This window comes from Ascaphus truei, chromosome 21 (genome assembly GCF_040206685.1).
Source record: "Ascaphus truei isolate aAscTru1 chromosome 21, aAscTru1.hap1, whole genome shotgun sequence".
NCBI classification, from domain to species: Eukaryota; Metazoa; Chordata; class Amphibia; order Anura; family Ascaphidae; genus Ascaphus; species Ascaphus truei.
Window position 1 is genome coordinate 4,412,908 of NC_134503.1, and position 13,108 is coordinate 4,426,015.

Sequence of the window (13,108 nt, forward strand, 5' to 3'; positions counted from 1 at the left end):
CTTATCCTACAATGATCCGGCACCTTCTTGTTTCAACAGTGTCCCTCATTCCCTCTAGAGTGTAAGCTCTCTGGAGCAGGGCCCTCATTACCTCTTTGTGTCTGTTTGTGCATGTTTGTCCTCACCTGTATGTAACGGTTTAAGTAATATACAGAACTCTGTACCCCCATTGTACCACACTGCGGAATATGTTGGCGTGTCACAAAAAAAACAATGATAATAATAATAAATGATGCTAAGCCATAAGACACTTTACAGCACACCAGGCCCATTGTCTTGCCTTATCAGTCATAGAGGTCACATACTCTTACTGCACTTTGTCAGCTAGATACATGTCAGCTGGATAATATAATTCAAACTTCAGAACCCATAATGCTTTTGGGGGGGGGGGGGAACCAGACACTACTGGATCATCCCGTCCAGATTTGGCTCAGTTGGCAGTATTGGTGAGCTCTTCAAGGTTTGAAGTAGGGTGGCCCTTTTGGGTACGTGACGTGTGACCTTGTATGATTCCAATGCTCCCGTCTCATTACCTGGTTGAGGGCTTTTTGTAGGTAGGGGGTCCCCATTCGCTCAGCCAGATGTCGATAAGATGGGTGAGATAGGAAGAACTTCCTCTCAGCTCCCAGAGCTGCCTGGATATCTTTCTTTCCATCAATGTCCTTCTGGCTCCTGTTCACCACCCCAATATAACCTGTGGGGCACGGACACTCCATTTAACATGCATAATTAATCATGGGCAACAGATCAAACCAATCAGAATGCTCTGTTGTGTGAAACACAGAAAACTTATTAATTCGTCCTGACTAGCTGGGTGCACGGAACTTTTAGATGATGGAACATTCTGATAGGCTGAGACAGTTGCCACGGATACACTGTATCTCCTCACTCAACAATCAAAACAGCTCTAAAGAATGTTCTGCTCTTCCGGGCCCCCTGGTTTCCCTCCAGGGGAAAGAAAATGGCCGCCAAATCTCACTGGTCTCGCGGGCCGATAGGAAGATGCAACATCATTGTTCGCAGCCTCCTTTTGGGTGGCCATTTAAATGCCGGGCAGCAATACTGGTAACTCCACTGGTGAGTATCAGCGGAACCAGGCGGTCCCCTGAATTAAAAAAATACCCCGGTTTAGCTCCAGGGAACCCCGGTGGGAATCGTGTTAAAAAACAAAAAATGGGTAAAAGATGACGGGATTACAGCATGAAACTGATCTAGTTGGGGTCTGTGCAGAATATTGAGATGTACATTGGACAGCTCTCTGTCTGGGGCAGTGCCAGGTTTTTAACTGGGAAATGCATCATTTTTCGTGTCTACCTGAAAACATTTCCATCGTTCCAACTTAAATGTGTGTGTGAGAAAGCTCCTTCATTCTCATCTCAAATCTTCCTGCCCAGGGCGCTTGTGTGTGTGTTAAATCAGGGAATCGGGGGGGGGGGGGGGGTGGGAGGGTAGCATATCATGTGGAGTGTCCATGGCACAGGGTATCAGGCTACGACTTCCATGGTGTAGGCGGCACAGTGTGGGGGGGTACCTCACCTCTTCGCAGAGGCAGTAGCTTGTTGTCCAAGATATCTCTGGCATCGGTTCCCTCGTCCATTAGGTCCAGTTTGGTGATGACACCAATTGTGCGTTGCCCTAAGTGAGAGATGATGAAACACAATCTGTGTGTGAATCTTGGTATAGGACCAACGTTTCGGCCCAAATGGCCTTCCTCAGGGTCAGGTTGTCCTTCTCCTCCGAGCACCCGATAACCGTTTCTACTCATTTGTTTCTCTTGGAGTGTATAACCTATACTCCTATGGACGTTTTACTGAGTGAGAGATAGGACGTACTGAGTGAGAGATAGGACGTACTGAGTGAGAGATAGGACGTACTGAGTGAGAGATAGGACGTACTGCGTGAGAGATAGGACGTACTGCGTGAGAGATAGGACGTACTGAGTGAGAGATAGGACGTACTGAGTGAGAGATAGGACGTACTGAGTGAGAGATAGGACGTACTGAGTGAGAGATAGGACGTACTGAGTGAGAGATAGGACGTACTGAGTGAGAGATAGGACGTACTGAGTGAGAGATAGGACGTACTGAGTGAGAGATAGGACGTACTGAGTGAAAGATAGGACGTACTGAGTGAGAGATAGGACGTACTGAGTGAGAGATAGGACGTACTGAGTGAGAGATAGGACGTACTGAGTGAGAGATAGGACGTACTGAGTGAGAGATAGGACGTACTGAGTGAGAGATAGGACGTACTGAGTGAGAGATAGGACGTACTGAGTGAGAGATAGGACGTACTGAGTGAGAGATAGGACGTACTGAGTGAGAGATAGGACGTACTGAGTGAGAGATAGGACGTACTGAGTGAGAGATAGGACGTACTGAGTGAGAGATAGGACGTACTGAGTGCAAAGAGTCGGGACAGAGAGTGATTTGCACAATGTGTGCACCCAGACACAAACTTGTACCCATGCACATATTTACATTTATAAAAATGTGCACACACATGAAAATACACAAATGTACACAACCCAGCTCATGTGCGCACACACACCCATGAATCCACAAGAGCACAAATGAAGATGCTCTTTCGCACACTTACACACAAGCACACACACACACACATGGTGTGGACCATACCCTGGGGATCCACCTCTTTGGCGATTTTCAAGGCATCAGAGTTGGCCAGGTCGGAGTTTGCCGGGGACACCGCCAAAATGAGACAGTTTTCTTTGGTGGCAAACTGCATGAGCATGTCACGGATCTGGAACTCAATGTCCGAGGGCTGGTCACCCACTGGGACCTTCGTCATGCCCGGGAGGTCAACCAAGGTCAGGTTAAGGACTGAGAAGAAGAGACGAAAGAACAAAGGTTGGAGAGAGAGCGAGAGAACGAGAGAGAAGGAGAGAGAAGGGAAGAGTGAGAGATTAGAGAGAGAGGAGGAAGAGAGAGAAAGAATGGAGGGGCAACATGGGCTGGGGATAATGGAGAGAAATAGTGAGAGAAGAAAGGGAGGGAGAAGAGACAAAGATACAGAGGGTAAGAAGGGCTTGAAGAAAAAAGAAGGCCGACAGGAGAGATGACGTGAAGGAGAAGAGAGAGGGGGAGTGTGGGAGCAGAGAAGGTTTGAGAAGAAGCACTGAGATGCAGGTGGGTTGGCACAGACGGGGTGGGGCACTCACCCATAGGGGAATAGACCCGCAGGTTGATTGGCACAGATGAGATGCCTTTGTTGGTTCCGGTAAGTCTGTCAGTTTCGGCCTCAATCTCCTGACGGACCTCATCAAAGTCTGTGAACTTCTTCCCCTTACAATGCAGGAACTCGGCATACTCTGCACAGACAACACAATGACACACAGATACACAACTGTGCAGGTGAGCAACACAGAGACGCACAGGTACACAATTGTGCAGCAAAACTACACACGGGTACACAACTTTGCAGGAGAACAACACACAGACACACAACTGTGCAGGAGAACTAGACACACAGATGTGCAGGAGAACAACACACAGGCGCACAACTGTGCAGGAGAACAACACATACACACACAACTGTGTACCAGGTGCAGTAAATAAATACCTAAAAGGCAAATCTGTGGCAAACATGCCACGTTTTCAAGGGTTTCTCTACTTAACATGTTCTTAACATAGCTGCAATTACAACCAGGATATTGTGCTTAGGTTTCCATTAGCTGAGAGTTTGCACAGCTCTGCTCTAATGAATCACGTCTCACTGCTCTGGAACGGAAAGTTCCTATGTAAATACTCGTGAATATTGGTATTAGTCATACAGAATAAGAAGCGGGAGAGACGGGAGTGACAGGGAGTGACAGGGGAGACAGAGGAGACAGGAGTGACAGGGGAGACAGGAGTGACAGGAGTGACAGGGGAGACGGGGGAGACGGGGGAGACAGAGGAGACAGGGATGACAGGGGAGACAGGGATGACAGGTGGTGACAGGGGGAGACGGGGGGAGACAGGGGGAGACAGGGACATGTCATCATATAGAAGTGCTGCTTGTCCTACATATTTCAGTGACGCCCGCGCATATTCTGGTGACGCCCGCGCATATTCCAGTGACGCCCGCGCATATCCCGGTCACCCCTGCGCATATTCCGGTGACGCCCGCGCATATCCCGGTGACGCCCGCGCATATCCCGGTGACGTCCGTACATATTCCGGTGACGCCCGCGCATATCCCGGTGACGCCCGCGCATATCCCGGTGACGTCCGTACATATTCCGGTGACACCCGCGCATATCCCGGGGACATCCGTACATATCCCGGTGACGTCCGTGCATATTCCGGTGACGTCCGCGCATATCCCTGTGACGCCCGCGCATATCCCGGTGACGTCCGTACATATTCCGGTGACGCCCGCGCATATCCCGGTGACGCCCGCGCATATCCAGGTGACGTCCGTGCATATTCCGGTGACGCCCGCGCATATCCCGGGGACATCCGTACATATCCCGGTGATGGTTGCGCATATCCCGGGGACATCCGTACATATTCCTGTGACATCCGTGCATATTCCGGTGACGCCCACGCATATCCCGGTGACGTCCGTGCATATCCCGGTGACGTCCGCGCATATCCCGGTGACGTCCGCGCATATTCCAGAGACATCCGCGCATATTCCAGAGACATCCGCGCATATTCCAGAGACATCCGCGCATATCCCTGTGACTCCCGCACTAATCCCGGTGACTAAACAGAGGTGATATGCTGCACACCACAATTAAATAATACATTCAATATTACCGGTGCTGCTGGTTGAAGGGGTACCTGTCCTGGTAATCCGAATCTGAACTGCTGAAAAGGAGATCCAACGCACTGCGGATTTGCTGAATAGAAACATGTATTGTGCCACACAACGTTTCGACCGTAAGGTCTTTATCAAGTGACAGGCATGATAATCCCGGTGACGCCCGCGCATATTACGGTGACGTCCACGCATATTTCGGTGACCCCCGCACTAATCCCAGTGACGCCCGCGCATATCCCGGTGACGCCTGCGCATATCCCGGTGACATCCGCACATATTCCGGTGACGTCCGCGCATATTCCGATGACCCCCGCACTAATCCCGGTGACATCCGCACATATTCCGGTGACGTCCGCGCATATTACTGTGACGCCTGCGCATATCCCGGTGACATCCACGCATATTCCGGTGACGTGCGCACATATTCCGGTGACGCCCCTGTATACTGCCGTGTCTGGGCTGTTGTTGGGCCTTGGGTTGCTCACCTGTGGGGCTCGTTACCAGCTGCAGGACGAGGGGTCTTCGGGTCACGATGCCTGATCCTCGGGGCAGGAAATCCCTAAAATCAATCAATAAAAGGTCAAGTGAGAGGAGGAAAGCACACAATAACACACACATACACATACATACAATAACACACACACACAGAAACACTATATCACACACACACACACACACACACACACACACACACACACACACACACACACACACACACACACACACACACACACATATATATATATATATATATATATATATATATATATATATACACACACACACACACACACATGCACATAGAAACACAATATCAATCACACATACATACAATAACACACACATATACACACATGCACATAGAAACACACAATATCACACACACAATAATACACACACACACAATAATACACACACACGCACATGCAAGTTCTTGGGGATTTTAACTACAATTGGCTGGACCCTAAAAACAACAAAATCCAGATACAACGCAATTCACTTAACCTAACGCAACTAATTTCCCAACCCACACGGACAAACCTCAAATCTCACAAGCACTCCTTGCTAGACTGGATTCTCTCCTCAAACCCCAGCAGAATCCAATCCTCTGGCATCCTTCCTGACATTTTCAGTGACCATGCAATAGTGTACTGTGTAAGGAAAATTAAACCGCCCCAATCAAGCCCTAAAGTTCTCCTCACTAGAACATTTAGAAACTTTAACCCACATCAGTTTCTGGATGACCTTACCAGCTGCCCTTGGTAAAGAATCGACTTAATTCCCGACCCTGATTCTGCGCTCGACTATTTCCAATCCGAGTTCGTAAAACTCTGTGATACCCATGTTCCACTACGCAGAATGAGAGTACTTACGGGGGGCCCACCTTCCATGGGTTACAACTGACCTTATAGCGCTCTACCATCTTAGGGATGCATTGTGGAAAATCTACAAAGTAACTGGCACTACCAAGGGTCTTAATGACTACAGATGCCTGCGGAACGTGTGCACAAGACAAGCAAAAGCACAATATTACTCTCACAATCTTCACCAGAATACATCAAATCCAGCTAACTTCTGGAAGGTTATCAACAATATATTCCAGCCTTCTAGTCATCAACAACCAAGTAATATCATTACGAATGTTATGTCTGAAGCACTTATTCCCATGATCTGTTATTTATATTATCTGTTATTTATATGATTACCACGTGTATTACTTCTGTGAAGCGCTATGTACATTAATGGCGCTATATAAATAAAGACATACAATACAATACAATACAAGGAGGATATTACTGTGACAAATTCCACTGACATTGCAAATGCATTCAATAACTACTTTGTGGGGTGTGCTACTAACTTATTAGCGAAATGTAACCCGAACCACAAACATGATTCTCATTCTGTGAGAACCCCTATAGCCCCACCCTCTCCCAACACTGCCCACTATTTTCAATTTGTCCCAGTATCCGAAGAGGAGATTACACAGGTGCTCCTCAAATTAAAATTAAGCAGCCAATGTGGACCTGACCAACTGCAATCTAAGTTCCTACGACTTGGTGCCCCAGCCATTGCCAAACCAATTGCTTCCATAGTCAACTGCCAGAGTTATCCCAATCTTCAAAAGTGGGCACAAAAACACTATCTCAAACTACAGGCCAATCTCTCTTCTCCCAATCCTATCCAAAGTCATGGGAAAATGTGTTCACTCCCAATTAAGCGATTACTATACCAAGACAAATTTCCCTGGCCAATTCCAATCTGGCTTTTGCCCCAAAAACTCCACGGTAAATACCCTGCTAAAAGTTTGCAATGAGATCCAGTGTGGAATGGAACGGGGACAACTCACTGGTGCAAAATTCCTAGATCTTGCAAAGGCTTTTGATACAGTTGATCATGCTATCCTGCTTAACAAACTCCAGAGCTCTGGAATAGGGAAGCATGCTTTAAACTGGTTTAATTCATACCTATCAGGTAGATCCCAACATGTGTCTATCTCGGGCACTAAGTACAACCCCTTGGATATCACCTCTGGTGTCCCGCAAGGCTCTGTTTTGGGGCCCCTACTCTTCTCAGAGTTCATCAATGATCTTCCTACAGCTTGTAAGGAAGCTTCAATACACATGTATGCAGATGATACAATCTTATATGCACACAGCCATAGCCTCTCCGACCTTGAACATATACTTCAGTCTGACTTTAAGTGACTTGAAAATTGAATTTCCCAAAACAAACTGTTTTTAAACACTGACAAGACTGTAACAATAGTATTTGGGACCAAGGCTAAATTTCTAAAGCTTCCAATAAATGAGCTCCAGATCAGAGCCAACTCTAATACTATCCTAGTGTTACTAGTTTTAAATACTTGGGTATATGGTTTGACTCCCACTTAACATTCGGGATGCACATTGATACCCTGACATCCAAAACCTATGCCAAACTAGGTGTACTTTATAGGAACAAATCCTCCCTAATTAGTCTGCTTGTCAGAAAGCGTATTGCACAGCAGATGCTAATGCCAAATATAGATTATGGGGACATAGTATATGGCTGGGCACCCCGAACCCACCTTAGTAAACTTGACACCCTCTACAATTCAATATGCCGTTTTGTCCTCCAATGCAACTACAACACACATCACTGAAAAATGCTCAAAGAACTAGATTGGTCATCACTCGAGTTTAGGCACAAAGTTCATCTCTCCTGTCTTGCCCTAAAATACTTTCTGGGAAAGCTACCCATCTATCTGAACAAGCTCCTCACCCCTACCACATGCAGCACTTATCATCTGAGATCTGACTCTAGAAGACTGTTCATGGTCCCAAGGCTCAACAAAGTATCCGGCCGCTCCTCCTTCTCTTACCGTGCACCCCAAAACTGGAACAGTCTAGCGGAGACTCTAACAGCCACCACCAGTTTAAGTTCTTTCAAAACTAAGGCTGTCTCACATTATAATCTGGTCTGGAACTGTTACATACGCCTATAATATATATTATCTTTAACTGTGCATGCAATGTCTTGGACATAATGTATAACCCTGCTCACTTAATGTAACTGAATTTGTTACCATGTATTATTTGTCATCATAGCTCTGTGCCCAGGACATGCTTGAAAACGAGAGGTAACTCTCAGTGTATTACTTCCTGGTAACACATTTGATAAATAAATAAACATAGAAACACACAATAATAAACACACACATGCACATACTATAACTGCATAATATAACACACACGCATGCACGGACAGACAGACAGACCGACAGACAGACAGACAAAAACAATATCACACCTATGCACATAGAAACACACATACAGACACACACACACACAAAAACAATATCGCACATAGAAACATACAATAACACACACTCACAGAAACACACACATGCACACAGAAACACACAAGCACACAGAAACGCACACGCACACACGCACACCTATGTACTCACACACACACTCACCCCCATCGCCTGTGTGACTGTGTACAGTATGAGTTACCAATCAATAGTAACCGCAACATGAGCCCACAAAAAACAAACTTATTATAACAATGATTTAATAAAGGAGCCTGTAACAGGAGGCAGACTCGGCGCCGGCCGGTCCCTGTAACAGGAGGCAGACTCGGCGCCGGCCCGTCCCTGTAACAGGAGGCAGACTCGGCGCCGGCCCGTCCCTGTAACAGGAGGCAGACTCGGCGCCGGCCCGTCCCTGTAACAGGAGGCAGACTCGGCGCCGGCCCGTCCCTGTAACAGGAGGCAGACTCGGCGCCGGCCGGTCCCTGTAACAGGAGGCAGACTCGGCGCCGGCCGGTCCCTGTAACAGGAGCCAGACTCGGCGCCGGCCCGTCCCTGTAACAGGAGGCAGACTCGGCGCCGGCCGGTCCCTGTAACAGGAGGCAGACTCGGCGCCGGCCCGTCCCTGTAACAGGAGGCAGACTCGGCGCCGGCCGGTCCCTGTAACAGGAGGCAGACTCGGCGCCGGCCGGCCGGTCCCTGTAACAGGAGGCAGACTCGGCGCCGGCCGGTCCCTGTAACAGGAGGCAGACTCGGCGCCGGCCGGTCCCTGTAACAGGAGGCAGACTCGGCGCCGGCCGGTCCCTGTAACAGGAGGCAGACTCGGCGCCGGCCCGTCCCTGTAACAGGAGGCAGACTCGGCGCCGGCCGGTCCCTGTAACAGGAGGCAGACTCGGCGCCGGCCGGCCCGTCCCTGTAACAGGAGGCAGACTCGGCGCCGGCCGGCCGGTCCCTGTAACAGGAGGCAGACTCGGCGCCGGCCCGTCCCTGTAACAGGAGGCAGACTCGGCGCCGGCCCGTCCCTGTAACAGGAGGCAGACTCGGCGCCGGCCCGTCCCTGTAACAGGAGGCAGACTCGGCGCCGGCCCGTCCCTGTAACAGGAGGCAGACTCGGCGCCGGCCCGTCCCTGTAACAGGAGGCAGACTCGGCGCCGGCCCGTCCCTGTAACAGGAGGCAGACTCGGCGCCGGCCGGTCCCTGTAACAGGAGGCAGACTCGGCGCCGGCCCGTCCCTGTAACAGGAGGCAGACTCGGCGCCGGCCGGTCCCTGTAACAGGAGGCAGACTCGGCGCCGGCCCGTCCCTGTAACAGGAGGCAGACTCGGCGCCGGCCCGTCCCTGTAACAGGAGGCAGACTCGGCGCCGGCCGGTCCCTGTAACAGGAGGCAGACTCGGCGCCGGCCGGTCCCTGTAACAGGAGGCAGACTCGGCGCCGGCCGGCCAGTCCCTGTAACAGGAGGCAGACTCGGCGCCGGCCGGTCCCTGTAACAGGAGGCAGACTCGGCGCCGGCCGGTCCCTGTAACAGGAGGCAGACTCGGCGCCGGCCGGTCCCTGTAACAGGAGGCAGACTCGGCGCCGGCCCGTCCCTGTAACAGGAGGCAGACTCGGCGCCGGCCGGTCCCTGTAACAGGAGGCAGACTCGGCGCCGGCCGGCCGGTCCCTGTAACAGGAGGCAGACTCGGCGCCGGCCCGTCCCTGTAACAGGAGGCAGACTCGGCGCCGGCCGGTCCCTGTAACAGGAGGCAGACTCGGCGCCGGCCGGTCCCTGTAACAGGAGGCAGACTCGGCGCCGGCCGGTCCCTGTAACAGGAGCCAGACTCGGCGCCGGCCGGCCGGTCCCTGTAACAGGAGCCAGACTCGGCGCCGGCCGGTCCCTGTAACAGGAGGCAGACTCGGCGCCGGCCGGTCCCTGTAACAGGAGGCAGACTCGGCGCCGGCCCGTCCCTGTAACAGGAGCCAGACTCGGCGCCGGCCGGTCCCTGTAACAGGAGCCAGACTCGGCGCCGGCCCGTCCCTGTAACAGGAGGCAGACTCGGCGCCGGCCCGTCCCTGTAACAGGAGCCAGACTCGGCGCCGGCCGGTCCCTGTAACAGGAGCCAGACTCGGCGCCGGCCCGTCCCTGTAACAGGAGGCAGAGTAGCCGCGCTGGGATGAAATATATAAGTGGTAAAACCAATGTTTGTGCCCCATACTGGGCCCGGATGTTGATGAATATATTTGACCCCCGGCTTTGGTGTGCTACAGTACGCTGTTTATTCTATGATTACAGAGGTATACCATCTCTTCCAGTGCTGTCACTGTGTATACTACACCGGGGGGGCGGGGGGGGGGGGCAACTCGTCCCCAACAGGTCAGGTTGTGGATATCCCTGCTTCAGCACAGGTGGCTCAATCAGTGGCTCAGACTGAGCCACCTGTACTGAAGCTGGGACTGATAGAGCCACCTGTGCTGAAGCTGGGATATCCTTAAAACCTGACCTGTTGGGGGCTCTTGAGGTCCTGGAGTTGCCCGCCCCTGCACTACACAGTCCAAGTATATCCTGCAGTGTTGCTATTTGCCGGTCACTGTCCTTGTGTAATATATATATATATACATACACACACACACACAGACACAAACACACACTTCTCCAAATACAGTGTATATAAAGTGTTAAATACAGTGTATATAAAGTGTTAAATACAGTGTATATAAAGTGTTAAATACAGTGTATATAAAGTGTTAAATACAGTGTATATAAAGTGTTAAATACAGTGTATATAAAGTGTTAAATACAGTGTATATAAAGTGTTAAATACAGTGTATATAAAGTGTTAAATACAGTGTATATAAAGTGTTAAATACAGTGTATATAAAGTGTTAAATACAGTGTATATAAAGTGTTAAATACTGTGTATATAAAGTGTTAAATACAGTGTATATAAAGTGTTAAATACAGTGTATATAAAGTGTTAAATACAGTGTATATAAAGTGTTAAATACAGTGCATTTCAGCGTTTCAGTGCTGATAAAGGGCAGCAAACAGTGCAACATATAGTACGTGTGCATAACAAAGTGTTAAATACAGTGCAAACAGTTTCAGTGCAGCACATAGTACAGCTGTGCAAAATAAAGTGATATAAAGATGGCAGAATAAACCATATACTGCTTTACTTTTTCTTGCTTCCTTCAAATAACTGCAGGGATCTGGTTTCTTCCTCCAGGGCTCATAGGGAAGAGGAAAAAAAGGATCCACTGGCGTAGGTTGTATAGATTTATATACACTATTCCCAGCGCTCCCCATATTTTCTTTATATACATGTTCTAGAATTTAGAGGTAAATTCTATTTGGGTTTTGAGCTGCTACCTTTATATTTAACACCTTATTGATATCACTAGGCCCGGGGTATATTCCTATTTCACATAAAACATTGATACCCACCTATGTGAATAACATTTGTTTCCTGGATAAACTGTCTGCCATTTTCTTTCCCCGCCGTTCTGCACTGGCTTTGCGGTCAGGGCATTGTTAAAGCTTTCACTGCTACAGGGGCCTTGCAAGGCATTGTGAAGGAAAGGGTTTAAGTAGCCCCACAGACCGTGTGTACGGAGGGTTAACATAAGGGGGGCTACTGTCCCAGGCCCGGCGAGTCGGGGGGCCCGAGCACATATCTGCAGAGGCGCCTGTCAGAGGTGGCCTGCTGCGGCCGGTGGAAAGGAGGCACCCTCTAACAGGCACCTCAGTGGACACCCTCTTGACAGGCCCCTCTGTGGTTGGGGCCCCTTCTACAGGCCTCTAACAGACCCCCTCCATCCTCCAAGGCTGCAGGTAAGCACACTCTGCTCCCTCCCACCTCTGTTTAGCTCACCCTGCCCCCAGGCCTATACCTCCTCTTCCTCTCTATCCCCGTCCAGCCACATAACTAACCCCCCCTGCCCCCCAGCACATAATGACCCCCCAGGCACATAACTACCCCCCTCCCCCAGCACATAATGACCCCCCAGCCACATAACTAACCCCCCCTGCCCCCCAGCACATAATGACCCCCCAGGCACATAACTACCCCCCTCCCCCAGCACATAATGACCCCCCAGCCACATAACTAACCCCCCCTGCCCCCCAGCACATAATGACCCCCCAGGCACATAACTACCCCCCCTGCCCCCCAGCACATAATGACCCCCCAGGCACATAACTACCCCCCCTCTGCCCCCAGCACATAATTACACCCCAGACACATAACTACCCCCCCCCCTCCCCCAGCACATAATTACCCCCCAGGCACATAACTACCCCCCCCCCCAAAAGGAGGGCATAGGGTGTCATCCTCCCCTGATCTATAGGGGCCCCTGGCAGTGTCAGATAGCTGCGAGTGTACTCTGTGCTTCACTGATCATGCAGGAGCGGACTTCCCATTCATCTGCAACCAAATCAATACCCCCAGATGATCTGCCCCCCACCTCCCTGCGCCGCCGCTGTCTGACCACACAACCCTTCCTTATTGATCATGCACTGGCTGCCAGCCCCGAAGGAGACGCGGGGAGAAGCGTGTCTGACTGCCCAAG

General features: G+C 50.5%; 1 protein-coding gene across 6 annotated transcripts in view; it reads right to left on the reverse strand.

The window, feature by feature from the left end:
* DNM1 (dynamin 1) overlaps positions 1–13,108 on the reverse strand; it is a 72,605-nt gene that overhangs the window by 51,632 nt on the left and 7,865 nt on the right. For all 6 annotated transcript variants that reach the window (XM_075578584.1, XM_075578580.1, XM_075578579.1 and 3 more), the window contains exons 2-6: positions 5,253–5,326; positions 3,179–3,328; positions 2,637–2,840; positions 1,537–1,635; positions 534–694 (exon numbers count right to left, since the gene is read on the reverse strand). In XM_075578584.1, coding sequence (XP_075434699.1) covers positions 534–694; positions 1,537–1,635; positions 2,637–2,840; positions 3,179–3,328; positions 5,253–5,326 — 688 coding nt within the window. The remainder of the gene's footprint in view (positions 1–533; positions 695–1,536; positions 1,636–2,636; positions 2,841–3,178; positions 3,329–5,252; positions 5,327–13,108) is intronic.